Source organism: Phocoena phocoena, chromosome 13 (assembly GCF_963924675.1).
Source record: "Phocoena phocoena chromosome 13, mPhoPho1.1, whole genome shotgun sequence".
Lineage (NCBI taxonomy): Eukaryota > Metazoa > Chordata > Mammalia > Artiodactyla > Phocoenidae > Phocoena > Phocoena phocoena.
In genome coordinates, this window is record NC_089231.1 from 56,176,923 (window position 1) to 56,190,616 (window position 13,694).

At 42.1% G+C, this 13,694-nt stretch overlaps 1 protein-coding gene across 12 annotated transcripts in view; it reads right to left on the minus strand.

The window, feature by feature from the left end:
- The window catches only part of DLGAP1 (DLG associated protein 1), a 323,485-nt gene that overhangs the window by 243,978 nt on the left and 65,813 nt on the right, over window positions 1–13,694 (minus strand). For all 12 annotated transcript variants that reach the window (XM_065889911.1, XM_065889909.1, XM_065889920.1 and 9 more), the window contains one exon: window positions 9,650–9,864. In XM_065889911.1, coding sequence (XP_065745983.1) covers window positions 9,650–9,864 — 215 coding nt within the window. The remainder of the gene's footprint in view (window positions 1–9,649; window positions 9,865–13,694) is intronic.

A 13,694-nucleotide genomic window follows, 5' to 3' on the forward strand; every position in this document is an offset into this window, starting at 1 on the left:
AGGGGCTTCCCTGGTGGCACGGTGGTTGAGAATCTGCCTGCTAATGCAGGGGACACGGGTTCGAGCCCTCGTCTTGTGGGAGGATCCCACATGCCGCGGAGCAACTACGCCCGTGAGCCACAAGTACTGAGCCTGCGCGTCTGGAGCCTGTGCTCCGCGACAAGAGAGGCCGCGATAGTGAGAGGCCCCTGCACCGCGATGAAGAGTGGCCCCCGCTTGCCACAACTAGAGAAAGCCCTCGCACAGAAACGAAGACCCAACACAGCAAAAATAAATAATTAATAAACTCCTACCCCCGACATCTTAAAAAAAAAAAAAAAAGGGTCTAGACATTTGTGGACTTGTGGGATTGGAAGAAGCAACTGATCTCAAGCCGATTTGTAAAAGGTAAACCCAAGAACGCCTTTGAGTAAAGAAGACATGATGAAAACCACCCTGTGTGGCAACGTTCAAATCAAGGACATGGCCCCCTCACTCCATTATTAATGCTTCTGAATGGAGTCAGATGATTTAGAATGAAGATACAGTTAAGTGAATCTTTTTGATTAGATTAAAATGCTTCAGGGAAGAGCGGCTAATAAGTTGATAAGCTGAGAGTATCTGAGATAGAGAGAGGCATCAGGGTAGGAAGGCAAACAAATAGAGCAAAAATGGCCATTGCATCTCCAAGGGTTCTGTGTGACGGTTGCTACGTGGAACTCACTGGAACCAATAGGTAAGAAGTTGATTATGGTCGTGAGAGAGCCGTACTTCCCAAAGCATCACAAGCCTAAATTAAAAGACACAGCAGTGAGAGGCGTCCTAAAATGTCTCTTGGCTTCAAGGAGAGCATGTTCCCTGATGTGTACTTTGGATATGGTCATGGAGGATAATAGGAATGGAACAGTGTCCCAGGGAGCTGGATGACACGGGGGACAAAGACCAGAGAAGTTGCTCCAGGGAGCAGAATGCAGCCGAATCAAGAAACATTCCCTCCCCCAGAGTTGACAGCATCCTACCCAGTGGGGATTTCAGAATTGCTATGGACCAGTGACTACTGTTAGCTCCCATCTCCTTTTTGAATGGGAATGTTTACTGTGGATGGTTTGACCTTCTCCTGTCGTTATGTATGGGGTGTGTGGGAGGCAAATCGTTTATCGTTTTGAGTCTGCAGGTCTCCAGATGCAGAGGATCCACATCTGGACCAGATGCAGCTATTACAGTGCATCATCCCCTGCTTTACAGGCTATCACACACCACCCACAGACCACACATTTTGAGGTTGACGGGGCTATGATAGGACCAGGGCAGGGCTTTTGGGTTTTCTCCCCTCGATGGTGGTAGGACATGAATATATTTTGCTTGTGGGAGAGACAGTAAGCCAAAAATTTTGTGTCCAGACAGACTTTGATAGTCATTGGTGCTGTTTGCCAAATATTGTTTTGTGCATCCATGTCCTGGGCACATGGTAAGATTGCCTTTGTTGCCCTCTTTGAAGATAGACGTTGCCACGTCACTAGCTTTTGCCTGTAAACAGGAACAGAGGGGACCTGTCCCACTTGCGAGAGGAAGCGTTAAGACCCTGTGCTCGTGCCCTGCCCTGGTGACTCTGGGAGCCCTTGTTGATGTTTTGTATCCATAACTTGGTCCTGGGTGACCAAGGTGAGCAGAGTTCCCTACTGACCCAAGATGGTCGGGTAACATGAGCAAGACATAAAGTTCTGTTGTTAGAAGCCTCTCTGATTTAGGGGTTGTTTTTTAGTCCCAGTATAATGTAGCCTATCCCAACTAGGACAGGCCTGAAGCCAGCGAAAAAGAACAATTAGGAGCTCCATTTGATAGAAGCACAGAATCCTTGTAAGAGGAAAGCAGGGAAGAAGATCTCAAAGGAGCAAGAAACTCTGAACGCTGCTGGGGACCATGTGAAGAGACACATGGGGTTCAGAAATGATTTTGCGGTGACCTGGTAGAAAGTCTCTGGGAAGAGTGGTTGCCGAGAGAGGCTAGAGGCAGCTAGACAAACCGGTCCATTGCAGTCATCCACGTGAGTGAAGGGAAGCCCTAACGCCTGAGGAGGTGAGAGGTGAACCACAACGTTTCAAGACTGAAGTTAGGAAAATGGTAATTTAGTTGATTGAAGCAGAAGAGGCAGGAAGAGAAGTGATGTACTTACGAAGCAGTGAATTATGTGGGCACCTTGAAATCTCAGCTTCCTGCATGCTTATCTTAAAAATATAGGATCAGTGTACATGATAAGACTTAGACTCCACAGGCTGGAAAAATCTGATACAGAGGTTTGGTGTGTTCCACCCAAATTTCCAAGCAGAGTTATCAATGTGCTCAGAGAAAGGGAGTTCAGGTTGTTTTAAAAGATGGCTGGGAAAGTTGCTCTCAAAATTCCCAAATTAATTTATGCAATAATTAAAAACTTGGCAGTTAGGAGTTCCTCCCTGCAGTTAACCTGAATTCCTTTGGCTGCAGTGTTCATCTCATTTCTTTCTGTTTTATTGGGATGTTGATGGTTTTGTCATTCATATGCATCCTCTGTAAAGGTACGTGTACTTGGGACTTATGCCCAGCCTCCCTCAAAAAGGATGAGAGGCGGCTTCTAATACATCTGCCTAGGGGTCCTTTTCAAGGAGCTGTTTTCATTCCTGCCATCTGAGGCCCATGAGATTGCCTTAATGATATAAAATGACAGCAAAGCTAATAACTGGAACTATCCTGACAAAATAGTAAACTGTAAAAAAAAAAAAAAAAAAAATCCCAAAACAACAACAACAAAACCCTCCCCGTGCCAGGTAAAGTAGATTTTTCTGATCAGAGAAAAATTCTGAACAAAAGGATCAACTTTAGTACTAATAGCCTCTGAATTTTAATTCCTTTCATTTCTACTGTGCCTGCCTTTGCCATTTTTAGATTTGAGAGTATATCCAGCTATATATATATATTTATTCCTACTTGACCCTGGAAAACCAGATTTTAGTAAAGCATTTAATAAATTTATTGAAACCAAGGTGTACATGCCTCACACAGTACTTTAATATTAAAGGTGCTGAATAAATGTTTGTTACATGAATAAATGAGTGAGTGAAACACGAATAAGATTTCTATTATTATTGTGTTCTTTATACCTGGTTGTCTGCACTTTTGACAGGGAACACAGATATGAAATTGAGGGAATGGTTGCAAACAGATGGGCAAAGGAAAGGAGTTTTAACTCTCTTTGCAAACAGAAGTCTACCTGGCAGGATAGTAAGTAGTATAGCCTAAAAGGAGTGAGGACTTTTCGTTTCCAGAACCCTCTTTGGGGTCTTCCCTTGCCCCCATCTCTCCACTGTCTCTAGGGCCTTGTTGACACTGCCACACCTGGCCGGGGCATGTGAGGAAGGCCCAGCTGACACACTGTAGAGACACAGAGCACACACAGGCCCCGGGTTTGCTACTACACTTGTCCCGACCAGGCTGAACCCAGGCTCCCAAGAGCCCATCATTTCTCCCCATGACCCCATCAGCCAATGCCTACTTAACTCTTAATCTCCTCAATCCTTTGGTCGTTTGATCTTTCCTTTCTTTACCCCAGGCCAAGCCTGAGTCAAGATGTTCTCAAGGCCCTTCCTGTTTCAGCTGCATGTCTGCCTGCTTGCACTTCCAGGTCAGAACTTATTTCACTGCAGCCTCTGACATCCCCCTCAAATCTGCTCTGAATTCTCCATATCTGCCTGAATGGCTCCTTTTCCTGGGCACCCAGTTGTTCTTCCTTTTCTCTTCCATTTTGGACCCTCTTTCATATCTTTTGCTCATCTCTGCAGTCTCGGTGAGTCCATCATTCCAACCAGCTTTTTATTCTTTCTGCTTTCAACCGCTGGCCTCATATCTTAGTTGACATGTAACCTTGGACAAGTTATTTAATCTCCCTAAGACAGAGATTCCTCATTTGTAAAGTGGGGAAAATCTCATGTATGCAGTTATGGTGATTCAACAATCAAAACAAAGCAAGACACAGAAATGTAAGCCCTGAGCACTCATTCAGGCACTTAGAACCTCATTAAAACTGAAATCTCTCTCCTGTGTTTTAAACTTTCCATTCCTTCTCTCTAAAAGGCATCTGAATTTCCTTTCATTCCTTCACCTTCCTCAAAGACACACGGACAATTCGTTGCTCTCTGAGGTTGTGATCATTGCAGGGACAGTGCAACCAATGCAGGCTCCTTTCCAAAATGGTCTTTGCTAAAGAGCAAGAGACTAGGATACAGACTATGATACTCACACGCCCATCTCATTTGGAGGAGGGTATTCACACCCCAAAGAGAGACCTATTTTTTTTAAGCTGGGCATGGTGACAGAGGCTGAATATAATAGGCAATTTCTTGTACCAGCGGTTTTGCTTGTTTATTTTGTCTTTTAACCAGGCTTTTTTTTTCTAGCAGTGGGTTGAAAGGTATTTAGATAATTTGTCTATGAGTAAATGAATGAGTTTCCCTGTTTTAAACTTTGTCCCATTTCTTCTTATTTTGGGGGGGAGGGGTTGGGAGGATAGAGGATATAAGAAGACAGTGTTATGGTTGGGAAAGATGGGAAACTATCCTGAGTTGATGTCACAGAGGACGTAAACTCACAATTTTGTAGTGTTGGGTTATGCTAGTCCGTTCGTCCTCCCATTGGAAGGGGCATCTGCCGCTACATGTTACAGTTACTGAGGGACAGGAGCGGAATATCAAAGTATTTGGGGAAAACAGACAACAAAGGAAAACAGAGGCATTTCCCTCCACTTAAGACAAAGAAGGAAAGATGTACGTGGCTACGTTCTTCAATATGGTTCACATCCTTAGGAAAAAAAAAATCGCCATGCTTCCATCTTCATAGCCCGTGCCCCCTCCTTTTTCTGGGAAGAGAAGGAATACAGGAAGCTGTAGGTGGGTGGGAGGGGCATGTGGAATGTGAAGAAATAGCAGAGGACGTAGTGTGACTAGAGAGAAAAAAGGGAGAAGGAAGCTTCTGCATAGATAAGCAAAACAAGACACTCCAGCAAGAGGCTACAGTTTTGGGTTCCTGATGTAGAACTGACTCATTTTAAATCTCCAGAATTAAAGCTGAAGGAGAACAACCCCATCTGTCTCTTCTCAAATTATTTCATTTACCAATACTACCTTCTTTTGTCTTCAGACTGTGAACTGCCAGTGCTTTGTGCTTCATCCTTATAATTATACACATTAGTGCTGAAAGTTTCCTCAGAGACCGTGTAGACGAGGGATAGCACCTTGTGTCATGGCTGGTCAATGAGAAGTGTGGTTGAAGCTCTGTGTTGAGAAGGGATCCGAGGCCCAGTCTGTACTCCGTTGGGAGGGTGCCGGGATCCATTAATTCTGGGATCAGCTAATACTGTCTGCACGGGGCTGGGGTGGGGCTGAGAGGGAGTAATCTAAGTGGCACCATCCAAGCTAAGAGCATGAGACTCTCATTTAATTTGGGAGGGGGGTGGTGGGACTCAGAGACATCAAACCAGTTGCCAAAAGCCACAGAGCTATTTATTTTTTTAAAAAGTTTCAGGATTAGAAAAAGAATGATGATTTCGAGGATTAACCATCCTGAAAATAAATTAGCATTTAGGATTGAAAATAAATCTTCCTGAAGCCTTTTGTTACATACATTATCCACATTGCTGGGAGCTCTGACGGGTCCTCTCCAGAGCCAAGCATGCACAAAAGCCTGGGGCCCATCTCACCGATTTCAGAGGAGTTTCAAAGTCTATAATATCAGAGGCTGACTATTTCTTCCAGGAGAAATTTTTTCTTAGTGCTTGGATGAAGGGATAAAGAACTACGAAGAGCTTTAAAGTGTTATTTGCTTAGGATAATGGACATTTATTTGAATTTAACTTTAGAATCTTTTACATGACAGCTCACTTAACATCATTTTTTAAAAGTTCTTTTTACAGTCTATTGAATAGAAGTCCACGATGGGATTTGGACATGGCTTTAACTAATCATGGAAGCAGACAGGAGTCTCCTTTCCAGAATAAATAGCATATTATAGCAAATCCAAGTAAAAGACTTAAATCCCTCATCAGAGCCAAGCTGTGGTGACCTGCTTTGAGGAAACTTGGGCCTCCAAACCTCTCTCCTACTTGCCTGAGAATTTGCTATTAAACATTCAAAAGTTCTTTTTGAAAATACTAATATTCCTGGGTGATATGCCATTTCAAATTCGTTGTTAGTTAATAATGAAGAAAGAAGGAAAAGCTAGCAGTGAGGGGAAGGGATTTGTTACTATCTGTGGGAGAAGAGAAGGGAGTGGGAGAGATGATGGTCCCCAGAGAGTAGCTACAGAAGTTTTGCAGCCCAAAGATGGAGTTCATTGTCTCAAGACTCCTTCTGGCTCCGGAATGTTCAACTGACCTTAGGCCTTAGCTACCTGAAGACACAATCATTGACATTAAGTAGCTGAAGAAAACTAGCCTCAGAAATAAGCTCTCAAGATGCCTTTGGAAAACAGAAAAGAAAGAAGAAAAACAATGTAAGAAAGTGTAGGAGTGCCTCTTCTCCAACATTCCTGAGATAAGATGGGAGTTGAAAACCTCAAACAAAATGTTTGCCCCATCTCACTTGGCTAATTTTAGTTATCTTGGTTCATGGCTATGATTCATCCCTAAAGCTGTGAATTGCTGAGGAGGAAGGAGGAAAAAAAATGGACTTAAATGTCAAAGAAGTAGGAACAAAAATATAGTTTTCTTTTTTGGGGAACTAGAATTCCAGGATATGGGGATCTTTTTTCTTATGAGGGATGGAATGCTTCGAACTAGAAAAATAATGAGCTCCAGTCAAAACATCGTCAAGAAAGAAAAGAATGGATTATGAGTTATGTCATGTCCGAATTTTTGCTTTCCTAGTGTATTCCCCTTCTTTCCCTTGTGTACCTCTTGAAATCTCATTAAACTAGACATCACTAAGACACCTATGTTGTTGAGTATGATGGAAGCGTAATACGTGGACCGTAAGCGGAAAGGGAGCTCCTGGAGCAGATGAGGGAGAAATGAATGGAGACAAACAGACTATGACAAATAAGTCTGGGGGAGGTGACGGTAGCACAGGGAAGAAAGGCGTGTGTGAATGACGGTGAGCTGTTGTCTTGCCTATTAAAGAACAGAGGGTGACAGAGATGGTTTGGTGAAACTCCATCCTTAGAAAAGAAAAAACGTTTTTCAGTGTAGTAGGTGTCCCCTAGTAAATTGGGTACCATTTGGAATTTCCATAGGTTTGGAGGAAGAAAAGCACAGTCACTACTCTAATACTCAGGTACCTGACCTTTCTACCACCAGTGTAGCCACTGTCTGTGTGTTCACCTTTTTCTGCTCTTCAAACTTCTGAACAGTAAAAAAAAAATATATAGGATGGTTGTAAAAACAGGCTCCGGGACATTGAAGGAAGATAACATCAGGTGGAAGCAAAATGAAAGAGTTCCAGTGACTTCAGAGCAGATTCCCCACAGCCCTGAAGCTAATAAGGAGATGGGTCCAAGACTCAATGGTGAAAGTTGACTTCTGCACCTCCCCTGTCCTCAGCCTCCTTAGAGCACTCCCCACACGCTCCCCTGTGGCTCTGCTCTTTTCTGTTCTCCTCGGCCCTGGTAGGACTCGAGCAGCAGGACTCATTGTATCTCATCCCCCACAACCCAAAGCGTCATGCATCTGATGTGACATGCATCCCAACAGGTAAATGAATGGGATATAAAGGGGGTGGAAGGGACTCTGGAAGTTGCAGAATCCCACTGCTTGGTTTGCATTTGAGGATACTGAGATCTTGAGGGTCCAAGTGAATTTCTTGCCCAAAGCATCCCCGTCTTTTTGCATCTTCTAGAAGATGTCAGTTAACACCACGGCTGTGACTACCTTTAATTGCCCCTAGGGGAGAGATATTCTAAAGTTCACAGAAGATACTTCCCAGAAGTCTCCTTGGCCCCCCCTAATTTTCATACCACCTCGGCCCACTGCCATTATTACAAATCCAGTTCTTTTCAGACTGGCTCAGTTCTTTTCTGAGCCTCTGTGAGGGGTGCCACAGTGCAGTGAAGACCCGATTGTATTTTCCATTTCTGTGATCAACTGTTACCTTGTGTGGCAGGGTTAGGGGTTACATTGTATTTTCCACACTGATACGTCAAAGTCCTAAATTTAATACCTGTGAACGTGACCTTATCTGGAAATAGGGTCTTTGCAGATTTAATCAAGTTAAAAATGAGGTCATTATTGATCCAATATGACTGACATCATAAGAAGACAACCACGCGAAGACACGGAAGGTAGAAGGCCAGGTGACCACAGAGGCAGAAATCAAAGTGCCGTAGTTGCGAGCCAAGGAATGCCAGGGGTGGCCGGACACAGCCAGAAGCTAGGAAGAGGCAACGAGGGATTATTCTTTCCAGGCTTCAGAAGGAGCGTGGCCCTGACAATACCTTGATTTCAGACTTCCAGCTTCCAGAACTGTGAGATAATAAATCTGTACTGTTTCAAGTTCATGGTACTTGGTCATGGCAACACTAGGAAACTATCACCTGCAGTAATAAAGGCAAAGAGGAAGGGTAACCAGAAGCCGAAGGAAAGAAAGAGCTGCTTTTCTTGGGTTGGTTTACTAATGTCATGGGTATTCATTTTTCATTGAACTGATCCACAGTGGTTCCACACGATCCTCTGAAAAAAGGTTCATGAGGAGACCCTCTCTGTCACTTCTTTAAAATATATTATGATATATTGATAGTTTGCTATTTGAATACATTTCCATGATAGAAGTCAGCTGTTTTTTTAGTATTCTGGGTTTTAATAATCTAGTTTCTTCTCCTCAATCTGATGGATTTGGTCTTTTTTCTGTTTTATTTTACTTTGCCTTTTAATATTTTATTTTGTAATGCAATATAAATGCACGGATAGTAATATGTATTTCCTCAAAATATGGAATCAGAGGCACTTAAAAATACTAATTACCCATAATCCTTTTTTCTCCAGAAATAATATTAACAATTAAATCAGGCCTTACAATGATCAGTTTCAGTAGGTTCTTTTGTAATGCTGTTCTCTGTTTACACATAGCACAAACCGAAGTAAGGACTACTTAGAACCATATTTTTCAAAACAAAAAAAAATTCTTAAGGTCTTACAAATTATAATATGCATCGAGTGTCCAAGTTTAAAAACATCTGTCAAGAATTTTCACATATTACCCAATTTTTAAGCATAGCCACATTCTATAACCTTCTCCAAGATAATCTACTCTATTTTATTACTCAATCATCTGAAAAATTCAAGAGTTTTTTAAGGAAGCATTGCCCCATAGATTCAGTGGCTAAACAACATCCAAGAGTGGGGATACACAGATATCCTCATTGGTCAGAAATCTTAATTCTTTTTAGAGGCCATTCTGGATCGTTGCAAACTCTTTTGGAAGGTTGGGGGTTCAGCTTATGCTCTATGCAGGGCGCAGCTGGATGCCTGTGTCTTTGAAGGCACTGGGATGTATGAGTCGGACCCAAGGTCATAATCAATAGAACATTCAGTACCGCACAGTGCTCCATCTGTGGGGTGTTTTCTGCCCCATTTACGCTAGAAGTTGCAAGATCGGATTGTAGGTGATTATACAGGGGGCTGGGCTACCGGAAGTAGAGCGTCGGAAACACTTACTTGAGTGTGGTGAGTTCTGTAAGGGATGGCTGAGTAGCCTTGAGATAGCTTTCCCTTCGCGCAGCAACTTTGGGAGAAGGCTTGGGGCTGGTGTCCGAGTCCCCGCTGTCTTCATCTCCCATGGCCTTGATGTAGCTGCCGCTCCGCATTCTGCGGCAGGGAATTTCATCATCTTTACCTCGAGGGGTGTACCCTGTCCATTCATCCTGAGGGACCTATGCAGATACAAAACAGATAGTTCATGCTTTATAAAAGTCTATCTTCTTCTTTTCTTTCCTGACTGTGAATATGGGTAATACGGGTAATTATGTAAAACTTTAGACATTAACTTTTCAACAATAGTGTTTTACCATAATTGGTCTGAAAATATTTTGAATACATGCAAATCTATGTCTCAAGCTTTGAAAGAACCTGGGTACTAGGAAAAAGTATAACCATTTGATTCACGTCTCCGTTTTCTCACGCTGAAAATGATTGCCAGGCGTACGGATGCCATTGGAAAGCGGTTTTATTAGAGCTTTTCAATGGTTTGTTTTCAGTTGTTATTTAAAATTCAGGAATGTTCCTCTTTTACCTTCCCTGCATCTTCCATCTCTAGCATATTGTATCCATAGTGCTTCCTCCTAAACCAGTGGTCTACACCAGATGCATTCGCTCCCCAAGCACCGGTTCTTTCTGAATCCTCTTAATTTGGATTTAGCCTCCATAGAGTGCTCGAAACACTCTTTGAAGGTTTCCAATGATCTCATGAAAGCTAGTGGCACTTTCTTAACTGAAATTTTTCTTGGCCTCTTCACACACAGACACACACACACACACACACACACACACACACACACTCAAAACACCTCTTAAGAGTCTCTCCCCTTTTGGCTTTCTGGTTACTCTACTTACCTGAGTTACCCACTACTTATCTGGATTGTTCTTTCCCTCTAGCTTTGCCGGATCCTGCTCCAAGTCCCTAATTGTGGGGACCCCCTCAAGACAACGTTCTCAGCATGCTGTTCGTTTTCCTTTCTACAATCATTTCCTTTGAGTTCAGCAGGGTACCACACTGTGCTACAGAGGGCTTCTTTCTGACCTTATTTTCAGTTCTTAGATTCCCCAGTTCAACATGGACCCAACCTAGGGTCTCATATCTCCTCCATTTGGTAAAAGAAATGCACAATAACGGCCACTCTTTGTGTCCATTAAGAAGTAACAAACATCCTACGTACTGTGCACAGAACACTGCACAGGGCTTAATTAAAAGAGACCAGAAAATGGGGAGGCTGGTTCTTGCTCTCAGCAAGCTGATAACAGAGATGAGAAGACAGAGCATACAAAAATTTGGCAACAGTTCCAAGTCAACGTGTTAGCAAGTTTCAGATGTGGTGCCGTAGATGCACTATGCACTAAGGAGACACTAGGAACAGGAGTTATCAGTAATGGTGATAGGGAAGGAGGATCCAGGAAGGACTCCCGAGAACTGGCCAGGTTTGCACTGAGAAGGTAAAAAGGTATTGACTATTTTCATGCTAACTCTTCACTGATTATCCATTAAATAATGCCATGTTTCATTATTAACATTTAACTAGGCTAAGAAATTTGCTTATAGGATCTTGTTTCATTGATACAACACCTCTGTGTATTTTTCTGTATTTCTCGGATGAGAAGCAGAAGCTCAGGGAGCTTAAGAAATTTGCCAAAGAACACATAACTAATAAATGGCAGCACTAGGGTCCAAAGCATTTTTGGTTTAACTCCAAGATAAGTGTTTACTTAATCTAAAATTTATGATTAATAACATACAAATTTTAAATCTAAAGTGTTAACTGTCCACAATGATACACACACAGAGTAGACACAGATTTTTAAACATTATCGGTTCTGGGAACTGAGAACAGACATTCCACCGAAAGCACTATGCTTTCCTCCTTAATTTATACATTTATCTATATAATTTGAAAACGTATATCTAGAAACATCAGACTGAAGAGATGCTGCTATTCCTGGACCTAAAAACAGTGGTTTGTAGGTTCTAATGCTGAAAACTACCAATAAAATTTGGTTAAGCTTCACTATGCAGCTTATTTTATTTAACAAGCTCTTAAATCATGCTTCCTATGTGCAGGCACTGTTCTAAAGGCTTTATACAGGTTAACTCATTTGATCCACACAGCTAAGGGCACTATTATTATCCCCATTTTACAAATGAGGAACCTGAGGTTATGTAACTCGCCTGACATCCCAGCTACAAAGGGGCAGAGTTCCAGCCCAGCAGCTCCTGGGGTCTTGCCATGACCATATTTGATGCTGTCTCTCTCTGTGTGATCTTGTGGCACCTACAGAACTGAACAACTATAGTCCCATGACACCTTTGTCATCCGTCACGTCTGATCCATTTGCCATTTATTAATTATGGTAGTAGCAATGTAGAGTTTTTGCTTTTTTAGCTAAAAACCCATCCACATCACCATAGCAACAGGGAGACTTCTTAGGGAAATTATAAATGCTGAGAACAGTCTTGTTTTCCTTCCATTGGCAGGTGAGTCACTGCAAAGATAGGATCATACTCAGAACCTTCATTATTGGCTCAGTAATTGCATCTTATAAATTAAGTTGGTACAGCTGAGGGTCACAGAGGAGGCAGCCAATGCTTGCCATTTCTCAGTACTGATGCACAGCTCATAAGTGTCGCTCTCTGAACTATGTCAGAGACCAATGACAACTTATAAGCTCATAATGTTTATGAAACAAAACACGGCAAATTTTTGTTTAGGTGTTTTGTTTTTTTCAAAGTTAGTTTATGGTAGAAACTTGGTCTTACACTAGAAACAGGCTGCAACTGTTGCTAAGGGAACCAGCCGGGAAGTATTTAATGTGTATATGTTTCAATTAAACATATTTTTCAAATGATATCAGCTAAGAAGTTTATGCAAGTGATTTGCTTTGGAATGGGTTTTAAAAATCAATACATTATTCCTACACTGAAAGGTAGCCTACAATAAATTACATGTAAAATAATACAGAAATTAGCTCCAGGAAAAATGTAAAGAAACAGAACCTCAAGACTTTGGAGAAGAAAAATACTGCTGCAGAACAATAAGGGCCAGCAAAGTCGCTATAATTTGAGCCGCAGTTTTTATTACGTCTCTTAAATTTGAAAGCAAAAGAGGAGGCAGTGGTTGGTTACATTGTTTTCAAGGAAAGCATACCAGTTTGTTTAGGGGCCAGGGCATGAAATGTTACTCCCTTTGCATTGAAAAGAAAGGAGAGTCATGTGCTGCGGCTACTATTGTGATCTAGTCAAGGTTGCTGTGTCTTTCTGTGTCAGTTGCACAGAGAGAAAAGATTTAGGCAAATCCAAAGAAAAAACTAACCTTGCAGCTGTCTGAGAAAACCTTCCTATTACCGGTCCTAGTGGTTAGTGGAATGGAAATCTTTGTACGAAAGGGAAGCTGGAGCAGATAAAGGAGCAGCCTGGGCCCTTGTTGATGGCAGGCAAGCCAGATGTCCTGCTTGCCTTCACGAGCTTCGTGGGGCGGTTAGACCCGGTAAACGTTAAAGAAACAGCAATAAAATCAGTCTAATAAAGCTTAGGGTTTAACAACAGTATGGGTTAGAGAAAAAGAGGATTATTTGTTTTTTAATGCGTATGTTTAAGCATGAAACTCCAGTGGAGAACTTTATTTTTGAGGGAACAAAATGAGGCTTCGTGTGCATTTTTCTATTTTGGGGATAGCCAGGCTATAACTTAAACCATATGTCGTGGTTCAGGAGTAAAAAGACCTGTCTCTGACAAGGAATGACCATAACCAGATGCTATCATCCTCTAATTACAGGATGAAGATGCTTTCTTAGTTGAAATAGTGTCATGGGCACTGAATGATGGGCCATCCTAATGCAACAAGAGAAAATTAGTACCACCTAATGGTGGCATGCTTACATTTTCTGTCTCCCTCTTTGCCTCTCTCCTTGTCTGCCTCCCTTCTTCCTTCACTTTTGCAAGGTTTTTTTTTCTTTTTCTTTTCTTTTTTCCAGAGAAGGCAGGATTTATTACTTG